We start from the raw sequence: 23,818 nt of genomic DNA, 5'->3' as shown, positions 1-23,818 counted from the left end.
CGCACACAATTGATACTTGTTGGAAGCCACCAATAAAAACCTTTCCAGATGGGCATACATTACTTTCACTGACATGGCTGACAAAAACCAACAAAAAGAAAAAACAGTGCTGGTACCATTTAAAACCAAAGCGAGGTACTTCTGGCTTATTTAACCAGGTAAATCAATTGAGAAACAATTCTTCGTATCATACGTGGGTCTGTCTGAAAAATTAAAGCAATGGCCAGTTAATAGGGGAATAGACCATAGATCACAGATGTGGGCATTGAAAGAGCAACATCCAGTTTACGCAGAAGCTGTTTGGAGATGATATTTGTTTAAAATATCTCCATAAACCAAAATAGTAAGTGTTGCAATTTTTAACAGGGTGTGTTTTTCAGAGTAGGTGAACTACACGTAACTGGTTTCAGGTTACAGTGTAGATTAGATGTGTATTTAAAAAATGGAGAAAGTGAACTAGTGGGGAAGCCAGAGAAGAGTTGTGAGAGTCTATGTAAGCTTCCAACAGCAAAGGTGATGCCGATTTAGATTTTCAATAGAAATGGGCCTATAGTTGACCCTTGAGGAACGCCAGTTGTCAAAGCAAAAACAAACTCTTCGAACTCGTGGACTATGAATGACCAGAAGCATATAATAAAAGAAGACGGTGACCTCTCTTATAGATTTGAGTCTTCTGAGCGGGATGCTTGGGACAAATGTTTTGTGTCAAGGACATCTGTGTATTGTCATTGCCATCGCAGTTTTCTTTACACTGAGAAGCTATGTATTTGCTGTTCCTTCCAAAGTGATCATTTTAAAAGAAGAAAAAAAAACGAAATACTAATGATTAACCCTGACCCCCAAAAAGTCAATAGGTACTTAAAAAAGACGTATCTCACCCAGAACCCAAACAGCTGCATAATCCCAGCAGGGTTGATCCCTGCCGTGACAGGGTGCTGCAACAGCTGTCGCCCCGCAAACTGTCACACCCCATCAGTGTCTCCGTCACCACTTTCTATCATTTCCTCCTACAAAAGTTTGCTAGCTTAATGCTAAGACAAACAAACAAACTACCAGCGCATCCCACACTGATTGAAGGCAATTCTTCACTTTATTCAAAGCGGATGTGCTCAGCCAGCATGACTCCAGACGCTCCAACAGGTGTGCAGAGAAAAGAGGGAGAAATGATGTGAATGTCGATGAGATGAAGAAAAAAGAAGCAAAGAAAGCAGGACACCTGTTTTTTTTTTTTTTTGCTCCTGCGAGCTGAAGCTTGCTTGCAATGCCTCACCCGGATCAACACGTCTCACACCGCCCGCTCAGCAACGCGCGAGAGTGCGAAGGTCAATTTTCAGACCACAGAGTCAAATAGACACTAGGATCAGTCAAGGGAGGCTAGTAATTAGACCGGCTAATTACAGATAGCAATAGAACGCTGTGGGCTCCTTAGATTTGACGTTTTCCTCTTCGGGTTGATTCATAGTGATGGATGCTTACATTAAAGTGAGCTGCGAGACTGATATAGTAGTATCGAATTAAGTTAGCATTTGAACGTGAACTGGAGGTGTCATTTGAAGTATTCCAGTGTTGTTTTCTTTAAATATCCTTCCCATCCCCACACCCAAATATACACAACCAATGCGGTCATCCGATCCCAGCAGAGTGAGGGACCACCTCAAACATTTCTGCGGCTTGGAAGGTCCTTCTTGCAAAGCTCCCTGCACCTCCAATCTTACAACAGCAGCAGGCAGGCAGGCAGGCCTGCAGAGCGCTCTGTGGCTCATTAACCTCCCACCGGAGAGACTTGGGGGTCAGGGGCATCAAAGTGGCAGGATCACTGCAGACTCACCCGGCAATCCTACCATGGGGGTCTGGAGCCACAGCGTCTCACCCCCTAATGAGAGGCCGTGACACACACACACATCCACATGCAGGTTAACCCTTCAAACCAGCTGGAAAAGAGAGTCTGACATGAAGGTTCCTATGCCCCACCACCACCTACATACACCTCACACATTTCAACCACCTGGTGCACCTCACACTGTCACTACAAGCCCGGATGGTGAATTATCTTAGCGTTTCCTGATCATTATTGAACCAAAGAATTATGAAACATTTTCTAAAAGGGTTGTGTCCATTTTCCCGGTGTGAGTTGGTTTTAATGTTGCAATTCAGAATCCCGAAAAGAACTACTTTAAACCCCTTGCAGTCTGTGAAGGGTGTTGGTGAACATGCAGTTTTTACCAATAAGGTTCCTGGTACCTTTTTGTCACGGGAGTTGGATTGAAATATTTTAGTATGTGCTACCAGACACCTATACAAAAATATTTCTAAAGAAATTATTGGTCATTTTCAAATTATTGGTCATTGGTCTTTCTAACCCAGATTCGCCAACTACATTTCCCGATTTAACTTGGAGTGGCAATAAACAGTCTTCCTCGGTCTAATGGGCAACAAAAACACAGCCATCAGTCAATCAGTGCAAATGAAGGGAAGCGGCAAACACAACGAAAGGTGTGAGGGAGGTGTGTGGGAGTAGGCAGAGAGAAAGGGAGGACAGACATGTTTTCGAAAAGGGAAGGGGAAGGCAAGTGCAGCAATGGGAGTACAAGGAGGGGGTGCAGAAGCACCTTGCAGCAGCTGTTCTCAATTACCGTGTGTGTGTGTGTGTGTGTGTGTGTCTGTGTGTGTGTGTGTGCGCGCGCGCGTTGTGTGTGTGTGTGTGCGTGTGCATGTGTGTGTATGTGTGTGTGTGTAAGGTTGAGGCATCACAGAGGGAGGGCTGAGACCACTGGCGCCAGGAGGGGAGTAACAGGTCAGAGAGGATGAAGATTATAAAAATACTAGCAGGCTGATGGCCTTGGTCCTGCTTGCGCATTTTGTGTGCATGTGTGTGTGTGTTGGTATTCCTCTACATACCAACCCACAGTGCCACAGGATGAGGAGGAGTATGTGTGTAAGTGTGCGTGTGCCCACAATGAACATAGTGGTGTGTCCATGCTGACATCCTGTACAACCATATGTAATAACATTAACCAGTGGTGGGAAATACCCATCCATCCATTATCCGGCTTATCCTCAGGACGGTCACGGATGGTGCCAAATAAACTACTAACCATAATTATTTTTGCTATTGTATTGAAGTAGATTTTTTTTCATAAATCCATATGGTTCATGTTTTATTTATTTTCTTACTATTATTCCCAACGTGTAAAAACAGATATTTGTGCTTTTTATTTCTGCCTTTGTTTGCATTTGAAAACAAATGATTTATTTTTTCCCTTTTCAGTACAAGCACTATGAAAATTATTAAACGTTTTATAATTGACAGCAAACACTCATATTATTTTATAATTCACAGGAAGCATCCAGTTTTACTTTTGCACTTAAGTCCATCCAAATCATTGATGGTGGAGTGAAACGACGTGAACACTCCTGGTTAAATTAAAAGGTGCCATCTCATATTAATGTTTATAACGTATAATAGACTGACAATGCTACATGTCAGATGTTATTGAAATAATTAATTCCATTTCCCCACTAACTCTAAGTTTCATTTGTAAACGTCACAATTTTGGGATCGTCGCTGTGTTTAAGGCGCCCCCTGGTGTTCAATACCTTTTATTACAAGAACACCATTTTGCTGTAGATAAGTGTCGCCGCTGTGGTTACAAGGACAAGATTAACGAGAAACAAATAACTAACAGTTCATATTATGGGCACTTAAGAACAACATCCACCCCGCATGAACCCAACTGAGAAGTAAAATAAATATGCAGATTAATGCCATAAGTAAATACTTCACACGTTTTGTTTGTGTGGTTAGGAAATAAAAGGTAGGTTTCAAAGCTTACAATTATCATACAAACTCCACTGTTTCATAAACAAGATTAAAATCAAACAGTCTGCTTACCAAGAGAAGATGACAGACACACAAAAGCCAATTATGTCCAAGGCATGCTTGAATTGAAATGTTTTATTTCCAAACTGTTTATACCTGCAATCACCACACTCTTTGAATGATCTTTTTTTTTTTTAACCCGGGATCACGAGAGAATATTTACGGGGTGTATAAATAAATATGTTAAGTTCACATGCACACACAAATAAGAACTGATATTGCAAAAGGAACAAAAACCCTCCCCAAACATTTTCGATAAAACAATTGCACTCAAACTTTCAAATAAAAGATAGATGCAAAACACACAAACAGCAACTGGTTAATATTGGGAGACCCTTAACAATCATGATTGTATTTGTACTCCATAAAGAGGCTCTGCAATGAATGGAAAATTGAATTTCTTATTTTTTGCTTATTGAAAAGCTTAACGTCTTGTGGATTTTATTTTTTACTGTATGATTTTTCTTATGCCACAAATAAAATATAAAACATAATAATACCCTTGTTAAAAGAACACAAATAAAATAAAGCATTAACCAAAGGTTCCAATTTGAGTAAAACCCGGCCTAAAAATATTTTTGCTGTGGCAACCTAATTGTTTAATTCTGACTTAGCTTCATCCCATTAAACTGACCATTTCCTCAAAGTTACAGTACTAGGCCTGATCCTTAAAAAGAGACTTGACTGCTTTTTGGTTCAAACGTCTACAGTCCAAATTGTCATCACCTCCGTCATCTTCTTTTCCGTCTGACCAACTTGTTTTCAAGGGAGTCAGTTCGGGTGCAATTACATCCCCATCCTGCGAGTTAGAGAAAAAAGTCATGATGTTTGGAAAGCAATATTATCAGTTTCCCTGAGATAGTCGCACGTAAATGTCACCTGAGGCTTTATGAAGTCTTTGTTAATGCACCACTGAATAAAGTGCTTTTGTGCTGTGCCCAGGCCCTCGCCATCTGTCTTCTTGTAGTAAACTCGGATCAGTTGCTCTGCAAAGTTTTCGGGCAAAATTTTGGACACCTGATGAGAGAAAGAGAGCCATTAAAGGTCTTCTGCGCTTGAGTAGCTCAAGTAAATGCTCAATAAAATCTTTGGCCACATTCTGACCTGATGCTTGCGTATGGGAATGGCTTTGGTGGGGTCAGTCTTGCAATAAAAACGCATACTGTCAATGGGGTTCTCCTGCTTCATCCCGTAGTCCATTTGGATGACCTAAAACGAAAGGTGACGTCAAAAGATGCGCAACAAAATGAGCTAAAGAAAAAAGAAAGTAGGTGAGAAACTCACGCTCACAACAAAGTCTTTAGCCAGCAGAGTGACACTCGGCTTGCCTACCTGAGGGACTGACTTAGCCAACTCCGCCTCCCATTTGTTAATGGTATCCTTTGCAAGGAGAGAAATGGAACACACACACACACGACAATTGGACAGTTCACAATTTTTTTGTTGGCCCCCAACTGTACTGTACGTCCACTTGGTACAGCTGCGCAATGTGAGGCGAATCGTATTTTGGATTTCGCATTGTCTGCGTTTGAAGTGTTGTAAACTAACAAACACCTGAGTGACTTTCAGGGGTTTCTTAGCTTGGGTTTGACCCAAATACTTGTAGAGGCGCCGTTGAAGAATGTTCTGTAGAATTTGCCGTGCCTCAGCCAGCTTCGGGTTCGATGAGTGGAGAATTTGTTCAAACACACTATCTACAAGACAGACGGACGGACGGACAGACCCAAGACACACTTAGGAGCAACCCATCATTTGAATGACAATTCCTACACGATGAAAACTGGCCAATTCAAAACTAATTGATAATAGCAAAAATATAAGTCAATAGAAAAAAAAAAAGAAAAATAAATATGGGAATAAAGATATATGAGAAAATAAAAGTAAAAAAAAATACAAATACATACTTTAAAATTAAATAACAAAATAATTGCAGAAATAAACACATAAATACAATTAATACATTTTAGATCATTGTAATCAATTGGTTTTGTATTTGTTTTTATTTTCACTTTTATTTATTTTTGATATTGGCAGTTTTGGCCCTCCATACACTTCACCTTGTGTTTATGAATGTGCACAGAGGTGCTGGAACTAAACAAGACATTGTTGTTGGGACAAACCTGTCAGCTTGGTGTATGCCTCCATGTCATCTATGGCTGTGGACAGCTTGAACATCTTGCCTCCCGAGCCTTCGACCAGAAAGTGTTCATCGGCCTTCAAAAAGGCCTCGTTGATCCTGCATGGACACCATTTTAAGTTTCATTTACCGATAATTTGTATCAAAACAACAAAAAATGTTGCAAAAACCAAGTACTCACATGGTTTCTATAACGGTGCACACCCTGTGTTGGTAAGCTCTCTTGTGGAGACAGATACGCGTATAGAACAGATCATACAGATTGCCCACTTCCTGTGACAAAAAACACCTCTCGTTTAAAAGGAATTTCTCATCAAAATGCAAATAAAGTCCTTCTGTCAGTTTAATGTACTGCTGATGTTGCTGTCCACTAATAGTATTTTCGGCCCGCCGCACACCCAGCAACTCTGTCCAAACGCAACCAAACATGAACCAATGCCAGAAAAATGACAGTCTGCAAATATTATTTACCTTTAAACTAACATTTAAACGGTTTTATTCCATTGCCGCACTTCGAAAGTTGCATTGAAAAGCGCTTTCAAAAGTTTGATTGATTAATCGATTGACAGAGGGGAGAAAAAAAAAAATGTAATTGAAGCGCTTTGCCAGACTGCAGCCACCTTATCTCGAGTGCAGATGAGCTTCTCTCCATCCACTTCACACACTCTGGCAAACTTGAGGTAGCGACGATAATCCGAGTTGTTCTGGATGCCCAGGTTATGGCAATCCCTGACAAAATAAGAAAACTGAGGGGCAGTATGTGAAAAGGGTATTTACCGCCCAACCACAAATGTCACACCTGGCAAAGTAGTCCCATTTGTCCATGTCAATGCCGTTTCTCTTGTTGGCCACAATTTCATAGAGAAAAGACTTGTCCTTGGAACGGCCTCGATAGGGCCACTGAGAAGACTGACAGCACAACATTAGCATGAAGCCTTGATCTCCCGTAATGCTACTGACTGTGTGTACTACCTGGAGGTCTACATTTGTGTCCATAGGTCCTGCAATCAGCTCCTTGATGAAGTCCAGGTCCTCAGGCAGGACCAGGCCATGTTGTTCCATCTGTGGCTTCAGGTTATTTTTCTCCACCAGGTGATCAAACATGTCAAGCGATGCCTTCTCATGCTGTAATTTGATTGTGTCAGATAAACAGTTGGTAATGTCCTCAAAAACATCTAAACATATTAATGGGGGTGTCTAGTTGGGTCATACTCACTGAACTATATTAATTTAGTTGCTCTTGAGTTCTGACGTTCCAACTAGTATTTGGTATAGGAAATGTGCTGAAGTAAATAGATTTGACTTCCTCATACACGGTTCCCCAAAAGATATGATGAAACTACAGAAGTGACACCATCGGCATTTGGAATCTTGCGCTTTGCAGATTTTGTTATCATATTTTTTTCCATTACTTCACTGGTTCTTCTATATCAAACAATGTATTTTAGGTTTATTTACCTGACATGTTTCGGCGGGTTCTTCCGCCTTCATCAGAGTCCACTCAGAGTGGACCCGCCGAAACATGTCAGGTAAATAAACCTAAAATAAATTGTTTGATATAGAAGAACCAGTGAAGTAATTGAAGAAGAAAAAACCAAGATGAACGTAGTACAATCATATTTTTTCCATTTGCATTTTTTCAATTTCTTTGCCAAAGACTCATAACCAATCTGACACTGGAGAAATGTACAGTCCCGCGTAGCCCTCCATATAGGCTTTTCCTGATTTAGCGCAAATGCCTATGGAAATGGTACTACAGTGTAGGTGTCGTGTTACCTTCCAGGAAATATCGGGGCGTGCTTTGGGGATGAATTTGGCATCAAACATGTGCGAAAATGGACCATGCCCTGAGAGGCAAAATGCATGAGACATTCACTTGGTTAATTTCATTTTTACATGGAAACAAAAGGCTTTCGATGCGTGGGCCGAACCTACCCAGATCGTGACAGAGCCCAGCAATCTGCACACAAAGGATGTCTCGCCGAGTAATGAGAAGTTCTGGCTGCTTCTCGTTTAGTGCTTTCACAAGTTGCCCTGCTAAGAAACCCACTCTGAAAGATTCAAAACAAACCGCATTGTGCTTGTTATTTGGCAGAAACATACAGTAAGTAGGGCTTGGCAACGGATGGAATAAATTGACGACGTTGACACATGCCCGATGGAGTGCTCAAAGCGGTTGTGGGACGCTCCGGGGAAAACAAAGTACGTCCCTCCCAATTGCTTGATATTTCGGAGTCTTTGGAACTGAGGCGTGTCGATGACCTTGACAAGAAGAGGATGTAGCTCCACGTGTCCGTGAATGGGATCATTAAACACCTGACAGAAGGCAGGACAGCAAACACTGGTTCTTTTATCTCAAACAAAATATTTTAGGTTGCATTACTTGAAATGTTTAGGCTTGTACTTACAAAAAATAAAAAACTTAATGGGTTGTTAAAGAGATTTTAATCATTCACTAAGGTTTCTATTATACTGTGAGTCATTCGTGAGTCATTCAAATAAATGTGTGTCCATTAAATTAAACAGTCTCCTTTGGCAAGAAAGATAAGTGATAGGGTTGACAACTTATTTTGATTTTATGAATATATTGAAGTGTTAACTTGCTGTACACTTCAGTTGTGCTCCACCCAGAGTTTTAAACATCTGCTAGCTGACCATTGCGAAGATAAAGAGATAAGACCACGTCTGCAACTTCCTGGAAACAGACCGCAGAGACGACCCCAGCTTTCACAAGCTTTCACAAAATAATGTTCTGCCCACCCCACCTTCGTTGTTGAGAATAACTAGGATTGCGGCGGGAGCAGAGTTCTGAGCGGCTTTCAAGCACTTTTGTGTTGAACAAAATTGATGCTGGCTCTCCCCGCTTGCAACCGTAAAATGTGTGGTTCTTGCATAATTTCAATTTTCTAGAACTACTCATACCCCACCTCTTTTTCCAGTTTCTTAACTACTCCTTACAGTCCCTTGCAATTTATCTGGAAAAACCCAACTTGTTTGTATGGTTGTTGTTTTTCTGATACAACACTTGAAAGTGAAGTGTGAATGAGAAAATACCTTATTTGTTTGAGGACCCTCTTCTATTTGCCCTAGCTTCCTCAGACTGTGTAGAATCCGAAGTTGATCACCAACAGGCCTTGACAAAAAAAAGTCATGCAGCACATTGAAAGAAAGGTTGCATGGGGTTTATTTGGTACACCACATATAATTTACAGCTGTCATCCTACGATCCTACGTAGCGCGAGCGGTCCAAGTACGAGTACGGCGGGCTCAATTTTCCTGGTGGGGTGGTCTGTCTTATGTTGAGACTGATGAATGAGGGAGGACAGGACATACTGATAAGAAGAAAGAACGGCTTGTCCTTTCTGTTTGTTTAAAGAAGTGTTTCCGAGCCTTTTCTCATCCAAGGCACACCTTTTCTCTGGAAAAAATCTAGAGGCACACCGCCAACAAAAATCTTGTTCCATCATGTTCTGATTTCTTATTTTTAATAAAAGTGGCGGTTTTCAAAACGTTTTCCTCCCCCGATTTCATTTGGTTTTATGCAAGGACTTTATTTGATAACAAACAGGAAGCTCGGTATTATTTGTATATTCCAAATAATGTTAACCAACCAACCAACCAACCAAAATGCACAATAAATCCAGGTTCTGCTGTCGAACTACATGCCGGGGTTTCCGTCAGTCGCCACTCTCGATCACACACAGCTGATCTACACAAAGAGAAGCTGAAAATGTGTCAATGCAGCACAATCAGATCGCCACAACGGGGAATGTCAAGATTCTCTGATTGTCCACTGTTATGTATTGACTTGGAAGTGTTGTTTCTCGTTTGCATATTGCATTGTTTGGTATGCTCTACTTTTTTGTTGCCCCTCTCCGTGCGGTGTGGAGGTGTGATTGGTCAGCGGATGAATATCATTGTGATGAGGCTTGTTCAGGAAATAAAAACACGCTAACAAAAGTAACGTGAATCTGTGCTCTTTACAAAGGTTATGTAAGAGAATAAACATAACATCCACAAAACGATCAGCAAGTGGCTGACCAGGCTTTGTGCTAACTGACCAGTGCTTTGCTCTCCGTAATTATTGTTGGACAATTTCCCACCGCACACCAGTGTGCAGCAGCACAATGGTTAGAAAACATTGAGTTCAAGACGTACTTAATGCCCATCTTCTCCAGATCATCCTTCTTGAGATCGCGCAGCACGGCACCGATGATTTTATGATCTGACGACAAAAAAGGGTCTTTGTTGTTGCAACTGACCAGCAAGTGTTGTGAGCTACAGAAAAGCAAGTGCCAACGGAAAATCGAATGATGACACTAACCTGTAAATGCAGTTTCATGCTCTCCAAGACCTTCTCCTCGCAGATAGTGGCACGTTTCTTCTATTCCCCACTGGGAAACGTCCGAGTTTTGCGTCCGATACACTGACGCTCTCTTCCCCGGCGTTTGGAAACTATCTCCGGGGCTCGGTGTCTCTACACCTCGTTTGCGGCTCGCCATGTTGAGAAATGAACCCACTACAAGACATGAAGCACAACAAAATGATTTGTCATACAGAAAGGTGGGGCCAATTGAATCAACGTTAACTGTGGGTGTCACACTTGGCAAGAACAAAGTCGCTGCTTCCAATAACTCAAAAGAACCGGGCACACCCAAAAAAAAAAACAGTGTTTCGCCGGTTTCCGCCGTTGTTCTCGAAATGTCATATATGGATTATTCACAAAGTAGTTGTTATCCGGTTACAGTTTTCAAAATAAAACACATTGCCCTTGACCGCACCCGTCTTTTAAGGAAAACACGATGTTGTAGCTTTGCAGTCAAACATTTCGATTGATAATAGTGTTTATGATGCAACCTTAAGTTTCACATGAGTCACAGGCGTGATTCTATTTGATAAATCAGGAAAATTTTTATTTTGATTTATTTTATATACCAACAGTAAATGCTACTTCTGGTTGTTTCTGTCACACACCCGACAACTTAATCCAGGGTGATTGTCATTGGTTAAAATGCAATTCCCTGATTCTTCCTAAAAAAAAATTCTCACAACATTCGGGCTTGAAAATTGTAGTTTATGTAAACAAGGTTGTCCCATATATAGCCGTGTCGTAAATGAACAGAGTGAGGGAAAAAAAACGTTTTGGAGTCTTTCACAAATCTTCTTTTGTTGCATTACCTTTCACAAACATGCTGTGGACAAAATACTTAAATTCTCCTTTATTCACAGATTTGAAAAAGCACTCTTCATAAAAATAGCACAAGAAATTATAACTACACAAACGCACACACATTATTATACAGCTCAAACAATGCATCTGGTTTGGGAAAACGCTGCATGTTTGTTCAGGACTTCTACTGCTGCAAGGGGAAAAAAAAAATGAGGCGTGAGTGAGATGTACACACTAGTTATTAAGGCAATGAGATTATTCAGTCACAGTGAAGTATGTTTCTCACCTTGGCCTTCTGGCTCTGGACAGGGACGTAGAGTTTGAACTCGGCCGGGAGCTCATCCTCAGAGTAGAGCCTGTCTGAGAAATATACCCTCCTGATACGACAGTTAGCATGAATCTGAAAGACAAGCAAGTCACACAACACAATTGTCGGTGGGCTAGCATTTATGTCAAACTTTATTAAATATGTCATGTATAATTGAAGAGGTGCTTTAAATCAGAACAAATGCAAATAATGCATTTCAGAAAAAGACCAAATACAGGAATGAGCAATCAATCATTTATTTTTGGGGGGTGAGATACCGCATGTGATTTTTTTCCCCCATTGAAAACGGCATTCACAGACACTGTAATGTCATTTTTGATTAATTGGTAAGCTCATTGTACTGACCGCTATTTGCAACTGTTCAAAAATCTCCTCACCTTAACCTATGCCCTGTTAGTATAACTTGAGTCAAATTCCAAAATGGTTTCACTAATCATGCAGAAGCCTACTAAGTGTAACATGCAAGCGTATAAATATCGAACAAATACAATCGGGCAAACTCACCTGCACACGCAACGTCTCAATATAGTTGGTTCCGTAGGCTCTTCTGGTGAAGTCTGAGAGATTGAACTGGATCTGGTTCCAGCCATCATCAAGTCTCATTGGCATGGTGCAGATGAACGGCTTCACTCGCGTCGTGCTCTGGTAGTTACTCGCTCTAAAGCGCCGTCGAACATTTTTATCATCTAACACCTGAATGGAAAAATGTACGAGGACAAGAGCAGAGAGTGTCAATTCTGCCTCTCTATTGTCAACACACGGAACGTTCTCATATCCGTACCTGAACTTCGAAGGTGAAATATTTCTTTAAATTTTTGATGATCATTACAAGAAAAGGCAACTTGATACCCAGTGTCTTCTTTGGATCAGCTGGACAGGTTATATAGGTAGTACTGTAAGGAGGACAAAAATGATTAACAAAGGAATGTCAAATGAAATGTTGGCACAAAGCAGACAGCATGGGTCCAAGGATGACCTTCAGTGGACACACACCTGACGTTTGTACCTTCGACCTCCAACACCAGTGAATGAATGTCGTTATCTGTAATTCTCTTGATGTGACCATTCCGTACCTTGTTAACAAGAAGAAAACACAGTTGTAAAATCATAAAACAATATATTTTGAAATCAAGCAGCAATGTTACTCTAAAATGCAGCGTGCAGACAGGTTGAGAAGCGCTGCTTTACTTGGCTTGACTACAATTAAACTACAATAATTACAGCTCATCCATCTATTAGCATTAGCGAAAGGCACAATGAATGAAGCTAACGACTTCGTCAAAAAGTTTACCTTTTTATCCCATATCTGAAGCGGTTTGCTACCGATACTATATAGAATAGAAAGAAATCCACTTTGGAACGTGTTTTTGAACATGATTTTCGCGTTCTGTACGGGTCCTCTGTACGGGATTACTGAGCTACGGCAACACGCTCCACTTGGCTCCGTTTCCGTCCCCGCCGTTTCCGTGCAATGCAACCAAAGCGTTCCGTCGTGGAAACTGAGCGTCTTGGTCAGATATAGAATGAATAAAATGATGAAACGCCAACAAGCTTCGTCCTAATCTGGAATTTCAGCGCATTTCTCTCCCAAAGTTGCAAAACACCCGCTGTTTTGGTGTTGCTAGGAATCTTCCATTGTTGCAGTGTTCACTCCGAGTTTTTATTCTTGAAGCACTTTAGTCTCCCCGGGCAACCGCTCAGGAAACAAGCGGAGATAATTTCGTGACAAACGTGTCTGATTACCTTTCCAGAAACTCATAAATAGTGATTTGTACTATGTTGCAATTGTGCCTTAAGATGGTGTTGCGTTGCGTTAAAGGAAGAGAATGTAAAAGGAAACCGTAGATCTTTGAATTCGGTCGTCCTGTATGTCAGCACAATCAACAACCACAAGGTGGCGCAAAAGTCAATTAAATTATTTTCCCCCCTACGTGTTCGAGTGATGAAACTGAAAGATCCTTATTTTGGAATAATATAGGCCTGGTGTCAGAGAATATTGCAGACCCAAACAACAAGTTTTCCTCTACAGTGTGGACCAGATGATATCGCTTGAGCTTCTGACATTTCCTAACTGAGAAGAGCATCACTATGCTGAAATAAATATAAATTCATCCTATTTCAAATTCAGCAATCAGTGTGAACGAAGAAAATGCCTGCTTTTGTTCACCCAATAATACTTTCTCTTCACGTGCGGAAGTAACATAAGAAAGCCTCTTGGCTGCAAGTCTTAGCCATGAACTGCTTTCACCCTACTTTGCACCAATTATTAGTGGAGATTATTAGAATGTCTTACATATCTAAGTGCTCAGGACAATTAGCTGATGCTGTTTATGGAAAATAGATGGGAAATAGTCACTACGACTGCTCAGAAATCTTGTGAATAAATAACCCCAAGAAAGCTGATATAAAATTATCATTTATGCACACAGGACACTCTAACCTAGCCTATCACTTCAAATGCTTTCAGTTATGTAACTGAACAGGCTATGTGCGACTGTTTGGAGATAATAATGTCATTGCTGTGTGAGTGAGCCAAGTGTCAGAAGCATGGCTGGCTTATCTATGTGTGTATTAAAACAGGCAAGTTTTACTAGGTATGACTTAATGCTTGTGTATTTTATTGGTGAATACACTGTTTTTTGTCGTTACACGACAGCATCAAACATGTTTATTTCACATTAGAAGGATTAGAATCAACCAGTGAAACCACAAAACATGACTGAACCATTGGACGACATGAGTGCTTCGTGTTGGAATATTTGATCCAAAGCCAATTATGGAAACAAAACAGAGCTTCTCTTGTCAGTGCCTCACACATTTTACCCACTTGTGGTCCCCACAAATAATGAACACTAAAAAAAAAAAAAAAAGATATTTGCCAATCTACCAAGTCGAGGTCTACTTCCACTTCCAATTAGCATAGTAATTCTGAAACCTCATCAACACATGGCAATTTATGTACTGTACTGTCTCAAACACAGTTTCATTAACTGTAGAGAAAGAACAAATTAGCCAAGATGCAGGAAAAAAACATATTTCTCATGAAACACACTTTTACACAGAGTTGCACAAATATCCTGCGTGTTCTGATGATTGAGACGAATGCAATTTGTCTGATGTCTTTTGGGCTTTTTGATGTTAACGGTTGGTGAATAGTAATTGTTTATATGATATTGACACATTGGTGTGTGTGGCATTCAACAGCCATAGTGCAAAACTCATTTGAACATAAAATGAGTTATAACATCGAAACAAAGGGAGCAGCAGTGTGACTGGTTTGTGGTTTGAGTCTCACCTGGAGAAATTCCAGTGACCCATTCGGGGAAAAAGTGCTTTACATTAGCAGCACTCAAATGCAGTTCTTCGGTCCTGTAAATATAGAAGTGCTGTTAAAATGGGGAAATGACTGCTCAAAGGTAAAGCTCCTAAAAAGGGAAAATAAATGTCTTGTAAAAGGCAAACCACATGTAAACCAACCTGTCAAATGTGAATGATAAAATGTTTTTGCAAAATAAGGCTTCAAAACTGTGAAAAAATCAAGCTTTTGTCTGTGCTCTCAAAAATCAGATAAACAAACAAACTGAAAAACAGTTTAACTCTTCAGCTCCACAATTCAGTTCTACATTTTTGTTAGTCTTTGGACATAAATTTAGGAATTATTTTATGACAAGAACAACATCTTTAGAATCAATTATACCATTTCCCTTGACAGGGTCTTTAAATTAGCCACCGCATGATCACCACTCGGTCTCACTTGCTTCACTTTCACCTGCTCTACCTCTCAGATCCTCCTCTGAGTTACATGTGCTGTTCTGCACCCCCTGGCAAAAAACCTCACGGCGCGATTGTGTGCTGAAGTCCAGTAGGTCGAAGGAGTCGCTCGAGAAAAGGCTGTCCTCGCTCACCACGCTTGAGGGGCGGCTTTGGTGTCCGTCGGCCCCCATTTTGACCCGGAGGAACTGTTGGAGAGTGTCTGGAAATAGCGGCGGTGAGCGCTGTTCCTCCGGAAGCTCCAGACTGCGTGAGAACTTGCCGTTCCGTTTGAGAATGCCCTTTCTTCTTCTCACCGCCTCTGTGCGCATGGTTGGACTGTCCTCTGCTGCTGGGACAAATGTGTGCTGTTTTTTCAAGCAGGAGTTTTCAGAATCATCCACTTGGACGCCTGGTCTGGACTCTCTTCCACGTGATGAGGAGACATAACCTGTCTCCCCTTCATTCAGGTTTTTAAGTATCCCCTTTTTGGGCATTTTAGAGGAGGGCTGTCTGAATGTACTGGGAGATGACAGACTGGTGGATAGGACTTCAGCATCAATGTGACCAAGTGCATGTTTTTGATAAAGAAGGGGATCAACGGAACCCGAGTGGGGACTTTCTTTGGGAGGGCTGTGCAAAACAGAGTCAAAGCTCTTCTGGTGTTTCAGAATACTTTTGGGTTTCTTTCTTTCGCCGGAGGAGGCGGAGCCAGAAGTTGCAGCACCACCACAGGCTCCTTGTGTAGTCTGCGGAATAGCGTTCTCCTTGCGAGACTTTCGGACGTTGGACGTTCCTCCTCGCGTTCTTCCTCCTCGTTCAGCCCGGAGAGGCAAGCTGAAGTAACGCTGATGATGGGGATCAGTAGCCAGATTGCCGGCAACCCGATTCTGCCAGTCGATGTAGCGAGCCAGTAGGGGGGAGGGACAGTCCGGGTGGGCTGATGAAGCGCAATCGCACACGCTCTCCTCGTATCCCCAGTTCACCCACCAGTGGTTGGCTACATCCTCGATTGTGGCCCTCTCGTCCACACGCACCGTCAACAGCCAGTCGATAAGAGCGCAGGCGTCTGGGGGCGGGAGAAAAAGTCGAGACTCATTTGCAATGTCGCACGCCAATACATAGATAAATAAATAGAGCTCCTTCACCTCTTTGATATATTTTTTAGAGTTTGTATTTACCAACTTCAGTAGTAACATTGAAGTAACACAATCAAGTGCCACTATTCGATAATTGTGTTTTAATAAAAAATACATTGTAAAGGTGCACCTGAGGGGGGGTTGGGTCTTCGATAGCGACCGTGGCATATCTGCTCTTTGAGGATGGAGTGACTGACTCCATCAAATGGCATACTGCTGTACACCAGTGCGTACAAAAGCACACCCAGCGCCCAGCAGTCCACCTGGCACACACAGGTATAATGCATAATAAAGCAAAGTGAGGAGAGTCTCTGTCACCAAAATGCACGGGTGTACTCAGTGAATGGGACAATCAATGATTGCCACCAAAATATCCCGTTATTAATAGCTCATTTCGTTTTTCTGCGCCAATTTGCTTCCTCCATGTTATTCTGACTCACCTCTGGTCCCTGGTAGGGCAGCCCACTCACTATTTCTGGGGCGGCATAGAGCGGACTTCCACAGAAGGTCTGCAGCAGAGTGCCTCTTTGGTACTGATTGGAAAGGCCAAAGTCGGCCAGCTGCAAAGTGAGCAAGCGTGAACGTATTGTTAAAGACGTAAAAATGATGCATTGTAGACACTTGTAAACACATAAAACAGTGATTTTATATCAAAGTCTTTTTGAGGAAGAAATTCAATAAAAAACAATCTGACCGTTTCATATTTGTGAATACATGGAGAAGAAGATACGTGCGAGAGAAGAGGTCCAAAAATGTCTGACTGCTCACACTTTGTCACGTAATGGAACAATCATGAGGACCACATGCAAACATGCTCAGTCGACTCTTTATCTGGAGAGATTATTACCATGCACACGCCAACACGCTATCAGTGTCTGAGCGGGTAAAAATAGTCAACAGTGCGGCTTCACTTCCGCGGCGGCTGTGGGATGACGATTACGCACATTTGGTTTGTTATTCCAAAAGCGCGTAACATTGTTCTAAAATGCACAACTGATGCTTACAAGACCGTAAAATGAACTATGACACACCTAAAAAACCAGTAGTAACTGTCACGACCCGTCCCCGATCATGTCTGTCCACTCCGAAGCCTGACAGTAACATTAAATTTATCAAAGTTGTTAAACTGGCGGCACTACGATATTTCGAGCAAGGTGGAAGTCAACCAGTTTCGTGGATTACGTTGTGCTGATTCCACTGTACACTGTTAAAAAACAAATACAGGACGTAATCATCACAGTCTGACTCATTGCCATTACGCAGCTGCTTTGTCTTGCAGACACACACAAAAAATGTCCACGTATTGCTCACTTCTTTCTGCTGGTAACAGTTGAGTTAGTTGAAGCCAAGGACTAGAAACAACCAAGTCCAGCTGACCACTCTCCACATGTGCTCACTTAAATTGAAATCTTTGTTTGCTGCAATTGCCAGGAGATTCTTTGCATTCCCTTCACAGCTGCCATATATGGAATGAAATATCCAAATAAGGCAGGGAATAACTTTTTGATTTTAAGCCTTGGGTCTATATTTGTACTGGTTGTGGTTTCTTGGCTGAGTAACCCACATGCCCAAATCCATCTTTCAATATTATATAAAGCTGAGGACTAAAGACAACACACTGAATTAATCTCATTATCACTATCAGTTTTTGTGATTTATGTAGTCTTGATTGATGAAAAAAACCAAAAGTGATCCATTTCTAGATGCTGCTGCTTTTCCATACCTTCACATTCAGATCTTGATCCAAAAGGATGTTCTCCAGCTTAAGGTCTCGATGCACAACACCGTTCTGCAGGAGATCACAAACAACCATCATGTTTCTCTCAGCATGCAATCATAATGTTCTCTCTTGAGGTTTATCAAGTTTGAGCCAACTTTTATTGCTGCTGCCTTGGCAGATATATTTATTTAAGGAGACTACACAACTAATGAAAATCTGAATCGGGAAGACATGTGGTTTGCTCTTGTTTTGGTTTTGAATGTGAAGATGCTGCTCAATGCAGGGCTGTTAACCTCCCCCCCCAATCCTACAAAAATCAACAACAAAAATCTTTTCAGCTACTTTTTTTTTTTTTTTTGCAATGAGTTACCATTACAAGTCATTGGCTAACGAACACATTACATTGTTAATTACATCCAGCAGATTTGAATATAAAGAGCATCAGCGATGCGAAATTTTAGCCACACAAGTGTTGCTTGGATTCTATTAATCATGTAAATTCAACTGAAGAGTTATTTTTACTCATCTCAACAAACTCTTGCCGTGCCCTGCATGGTGGAGCGGAACATTCAATAATTCATTCACACTTGAACACTCAAGTCTATTTTGGGGCAATGTCTTTGGCGCACAAGGCGGAGAAAATCCTCCTTCCTGAACACTTTAAAGCTGTAAAAGCAGCATGATAAGCTCTGTATTTAACGTGAGGGGTTCTTGAAAGAAATAGAGTTGCTAAAAGGAAAGGAATGTAACAAGAAACTACGATGCTCGCTCGCTTAACTCTGACAACAATGCACTTGGAAATAAATCGACTCATTTTTTAGCACAGGTTGATGTGAAAACAATCTAAACCAAATGAGTCTTCGGAAGTGCCTACATCAACATGGAGGTTGAAATAAAGCTGATTAAATAAAACGTGCTTCGTTAAATGTGTCAGTGTGTGACTGTACACATTCAATCTCTGGCTAATGCGCTCTTAACCCAAACAGAAGTGAAGTAAATTTTTTTTTTTCTGCAGGATTAGGATTTAACAGATTTATTTGCTGGCAGGGTTGAATGCTGCTGTAATTCAGCTCGTGCCAAACACATTCAACGACGACGGTGCAAGTTGCCGTGCGTTCCATGTGTGCGTCTGAACCTTGTGGCAGTAGTGGACAGCCGATGTGATTTGCCTGAAGATGCTCCGGGATTCTGTTTCCGCAAGTTTCCCCTTGCCCAGGATGTAATCGTATAGCTCGCCTTTGCTGGCGTACTCCATCACAATCACAATCTTATCGCGGCTCTCGAACACTGCAGTGACACAGGGGAGACATTTGAGATCAATTTTATTTGCAAAGAATGAATATTGCAAAGGTCATTAATTATTAAGCGGCTGGAATCTCGGAAAGGCCAGATCAATATGACTCTAATAAAAGAAACTGTAGATTGGTGTTTTTTGACTCCAAGTTTTACAAGTATACTAAATTACAGGATACTAATTTTGGAGCATTGCTGGTTCCTTGTTGACAGACAATGGATTTGTATTGACTTTTTATAATGCCATAATAATTGTTACCCTCGAGGAAGCGTATGATGTAGGAGTGCTGGAGCGAGGAGGTAATCTCAATCTCCCTCTGGATGTGAATTTTGTCAAGGTCGTCTGTGATGCGCTCCTTACTGATTGTCTTGATGGCCACCTGAGAAAAGAAACGCATATTGAATGGTTTTGGACGTTTTTCAAAATTGGAGTTATTGTTTGACTGATTTTTAGCTTTGACTTACAAGCAAAAAAAAAAAAAAAGATTTTTTTTTTTTTAATAACCATTGCACAACAATTAGTTTCCCCCATTCAGTCTTCCTTATAAATTCACTCAACTCAAACGAATAAAAAAAATCTATTTCATCCATTTGCTAAACAGGCAGACGGAGACAAAGACAAGAATCAATACCAGTGATATGATGATGCTTACATGGACAAAAATACAATCCTTGGGTATTAGAGGTGATTATGGGGGGTTAAATCCTGGATGACAGCTGCACTCTTCACACTCCTTTCCTTAATCCTGAGCACTTACTGTACCCCCAATCTAACCCCCAAATGGGAGGCAGACACGCGACACGTGAACAGACCCTCCACAACAACTTCTCTGGACCAGGACACCTCGCTCCAACAGCATGAGAAACTCCCAACAGATAGTAGAGTTTCTATTTGCAGTATTGTAATGAGGCCTCATTTGGCCACATTAGAAAGGGAAAACATCTTTTATAAACACTACAAAAATGTCTTTTATTATTATTTTCCGAAATTCTTACTCGAATTTAACAAGAACAAATCCATCCATGTGGGATCGATCAATAAAGATTTATCTCAAGTGAGGGCACGAGGGAGTTTGGACCGGTTTCCCTCGGGCAAACGGGCCTTTCCTCTGCATTCTCAGCTGAAGGAAAAAAACATTTATGAGCCATTCCGAGGTCCAATTCACACGCTCTGTCACCCCTGCCATTTATGTAAGCATGCAAACACACTGTGACCTTCTCAAAACCGCAATTATGATTTGTATTCTTATTCAACTGCATCCTCAAATGAACTGGATCGATGACGCATCTCTGTTAGGCCAGCGGAATCTTAAGATGACGGCTTCAAAATAAGTCAACACATCGTGGATCCATTGGCAGTCAGCTGAGTGGCGCATGTGACAGACTGAGGAAGTGAGGGGGGCACGAGGGGGGGGACGTTTACTTACTCGCTCATCTTTAATGACGCGAAACAAGGAAGGCAAGTATAGCATCAAATGGTGTTTACGGTTTGACACTGCATTTGGATCAAGGGAACCCAGAGCAGTAGAAAAGACACATTTGTAGCCATTGTTCAGCCTTGATAGCAATTTTAAAGTGGCATGTGTTTGAGTGCGTGATCTCATGTGGGGGAAAACGTGTGATGTATGCGTCACAACTCGGTGTGATCGCCAAAGTAATCGTCCGACCAACAATACCGCATTGTTCATCCAAACAACATCCTGTGTGTGAGATAGGAGGGAAACTTAGCTGCTACTGTATATGGCTGGTAGGTCTAAGATATTATTTTATCATTCACAGGATATGACTAAGTCAGAGGCATACTGTCGAGTGTAGGCAGTTTTTTGAGGCTTGTAGTTTATAAGACAATTCTAGACTTTTTTTATATATATATAACTTGCGCTTAACAAATACTCAATTTGTTTAAAATAAAAGCTAAAACTAAAATAAAAAAATTAAAAATTAAAATGAATAAAAATTAACAAACTTGCTCTTTAATACTAAAATGGAATTTGAAAAAAAGTCAAACTAAATAAAAGTATAAAGAAAAACCCCAAACTACTATCATCCAAGCCTAGATACCGTGCAATTAATATTTTCAATGGCATTGGCCTGCTACATAACAAAATACTCCCACAAATGTTGGTCATTGATGACAAATGGTTTTTGCCATTGATCACACAAAAGTGAAAAACTTTTTATTAGCCTTACATATCCCTTCCAAGTTGAATATATGCTATGCTCAGTATAAGTTTGTCTTGCATGTCTGAATATTCGATGGAACACATTTTCCTCGACCCAACGTGATAGTGACCTGGTAAGTGCCACTGTTTGATACCTCGGTTACATTTCCATCCTTTAACAAGAGCGATACTGATCTCTTCCTCCTTCTCCCCAGGCTCACTATCAAACAACAGCTCCCTCGGCCCCCTTTCCAAAAATAATGTCGGTTTTGTTGCAAAGAATCCTTGGTATGTGCACACTAGTGGTGCAAGGAATTCAGCATTTACCCTTGCCCGACTGAAACCACTCACACCACACTTACTCACTCACATGCCCACGTTTGCAAAGCTCATTCTTTTGCAGCCTACTCCTCCGAAAAGTCTCCCTGATCCTTTCTGATCTCACAGTTCTGGCGGAGACAGCCAAGGAAAATGTGCCGGTTTTGCCGCAACGGCCTCTGTATAAAAAAGGATTATGCCTATCACATTGTGTTTGTTTACTACAAAGGCCGAAAGGCGTTTGGAGCCGATGGAGTCCCAGCAACAGATTATGGGATAACTACATGAGAGTATTTGTCACAAAATTCGGTTTAAATTGATATTTCAAATGCAGTACATCGTTCTCTGTGTATGTGTGTGTATGTCGAGTCATACTCCATTGTGAGGCAGACCTATTGTGGAAAAGTTTATCCGTTCGTTCAAGTGCTGAGTGAGTCAGTCCAAAGGCATCTCAGCCTGGTTGCACATGAAGCAAGAGCAGCATCCGAAACATGAGCTCACAAATATATACACACACATGTACACACAATCTATGTGCAGTACTATATATGGATTGAGAAAACTGGGATGACACTGTATATTTGTCAGACACTGTGTACCGTATGTTAGCCACGGTGCAAACAAACACCGTGCAGCTCAGCTTCTAGCAGATCTCATGGCACGTCATGATTTTCTTAGTGCTGATTTTTTTTTTTGCTCACACGCACGACACAAAACTGAGATATACCCCCCAAACTCTCTACTGCAAGGATGCCAAATTCATTTATGCCACTGGCCACATTCTAGCAATCGCTTCCTTGCCTTTATAACTGCAAACTCATACAAATATACGATCACCGTGTATTATATAAACAACAAAAAGGCCAGTAAAAACGGTTTACTCAAATATTACACTTATGTTAAAAGAATACACTGAAATAGACGTTCCAGTAATAACTACAGTACGTATGTACGTCAGCTCCTTATTTTTAAGCATCATTAAGTCCGTACCGTTTGGAGGCTTGCCCTGTCCACCGCCTTCTTCACTTTGCCGTAGGTGCCCTTCCCCAGCGTCTCCATCAGCTCGTAGCGGTGTTTCAAGTTATGTTTGTGCTGGTGCTTCTTCACCTCCATCACCGGCCGGCCCGCCGCATCCACGTCTGCGTCCGATTCCAAGCCGCACACGCCTGCGCGTCCGCCAAGCCTGCGACGAGAGTCCTGCGGGTAGCCGAGCTCCGAGCGCTCGCCGGTGTTCATCGCGCCTCTGCTGTCGCCATCACGTCTGCCCATCGCGCGAGACCACACAATATGTTGCACATTCAGGAGCCTGATGAGCAGTTGGCTTGGGAAGCAGTCACACAATACACCGCTGCACCAGCAGTGAACTCCAAGCAACAGGCAAGAGTGGCCAAAAGCCTTGTGGTCACCGATGGGCGGAGCCAACCACCAGCTGTCACTTAGTTCTATTATAGTAATTTACTTCTTTTTTCTATATGCAAATGTGGAAAAAGCGATCGCACGCGTAACTATTTTTTTTAGCGGCGCATGGCATGAACAAAGAAATCACATCTGTTATTAATAAATTTGTTTTATTTATTGTCTACTTTTTCCAAATGTGCAAAGAGGATTAAAAAGAAATTCCAAGAAATTTTTTTACAAAAAGTTTACACTATAGACAACACCAAATTTGCTTGGCAAAAACAACAAAAGAAATGCAAAATAAGCAATGCAAAATTGCAATGAGTTTTGTTCTTGTAGCCGACAACATATAAACCCAAATAATTTTAAATAATGCCTGGATGTGGCTCGCGTCATTATTAGTGCCCCTCTATTCACGTTCCTTCAAGTTGCTGCTGTCCGTTTTTCAATCAAGATCTCAACCACGGTTGACTTGACCTCTCTCCATTTTTTGCATCGTTTCGTCAGAAAAATAAACACTCCC

The 23,818-nt window shown here is 41.4% G+C and overlaps 3 protein-coding genes across 8 annotated transcripts; all 3 read right to left on the bottom strand.

Moving 5' to 3' along the window:
• Positions 1-3,940: 3,940 nt before the first annotated feature.
• samhd1 (SAM domain and HD domain 1) lies at positions 3,941-10,714 on the bottom strand. Of its 6 annotated transcripts, XM_061304749.1 has the most exons (16): positions 10,342-10,710; positions 10,176-10,242; positions 9,072-9,150; positions 8,173-8,333; positions 7,953-8,068; positions 7,794-7,864; positions 6,990-7,142; positions 6,817-6,926; positions 6,638-6,746; positions 6,199-6,290; positions 6,001-6,116; positions 5,435-5,574; positions 5,165-5,260; positions 4,985-5,089; positions 4,760-4,897; positions 3,941-4,679 (listed from the first exon to the last, which is right to left on the bottom strand). In XM_061304749.1, the coding sequence occupies exons 1-16, from the start codon at positions 10,517-10,519 to the stop codon at positions 4,536-4,538; spliced, it is 1,875 nt and encodes a 624-aa protein (XP_061160733.1). In that variant the 5' UTR covers positions 10,520-10,710; the 3' UTR covers positions 3,941-4,535. The 6 variants fall into 6 exon arrangements, with proteins under 6 accessions (XP_061160733.1, XP_061160715.1, XP_061160724.1 ...); XM_061304731.1 differs by having other exon boundaries at positions 6,817-7,142; positions 10,342-10,712; XM_061304740.1 differs by having other exon boundaries at positions 5,171-5,260; positions 6,817-7,142; positions 10,342-10,712.
• Positions 10,715-11,221: 507 nt separating this feature from the next.
• On the bottom strand, positions 11,222-13,156 carry cfap20 (cilia and flagella associated protein 20). The gene is made up of 6 exons (XM_061304777.1): positions 12,807-13,156; positions 12,509-12,588; positions 12,297-12,408; positions 12,020-12,208; positions 11,474-11,587; positions 11,222-11,377 (listed from the first exon to the last, which is right to left on the bottom strand). Exons 1-6 carry the CDS (start codon positions 12,888-12,890, stop codon positions 11,372-11,374), a joined length of 585 nt encoding a protein of 194 aa, XP_061160761.1. The 5' UTR covers positions 12,891-13,156; the 3' UTR covers positions 11,222-11,371.
• Positions 13,157-14,112: 956 nt separating this feature from the next.
• On the bottom strand, positions 14,113-23,278 carry LOC133171405 (NUAK family SNF1-like kinase 1). Its single transcript, XM_061304763.1, has 7 exons — positions 22,888-23,278; positions 19,677-19,797; positions 19,260-19,411; positions 18,128-18,193; positions 16,845-16,964; positions 16,535-16,667; positions 14,113-16,334 (listed from the first exon to the last, which is right to left on the bottom strand). The coding sequence occupies exons 1-7, from the start codon at positions 23,164-23,166 to the stop codon at positions 15,253-15,255; spliced, it is 1,953 nt and encodes a 650-aa protein (XP_061160747.1). The 5' UTR covers positions 23,167-23,278; the 3' UTR covers positions 14,113-15,252.
• Positions 23,279-23,818: the final 540 nt, after the last annotated feature.

Source organism: Syngnathus typhle, linkage group LG2 (genome assembly GCF_033458585.1).
Source record: "Syngnathus typhle isolate RoL2023-S1 ecotype Sweden linkage group LG2, RoL_Styp_1.0, whole genome shotgun sequence".
Classification (NCBI taxonomy): Eukaryota; Metazoa; Chordata; class Actinopteri; order Syngnathiformes; family Syngnathidae; genus Syngnathus; species Syngnathus typhle.
The sequence above is the reverse complement of the archived record's forward strand: the minus strand, read 5'-3'. Positions and strand labels throughout refer to the sequence as shown.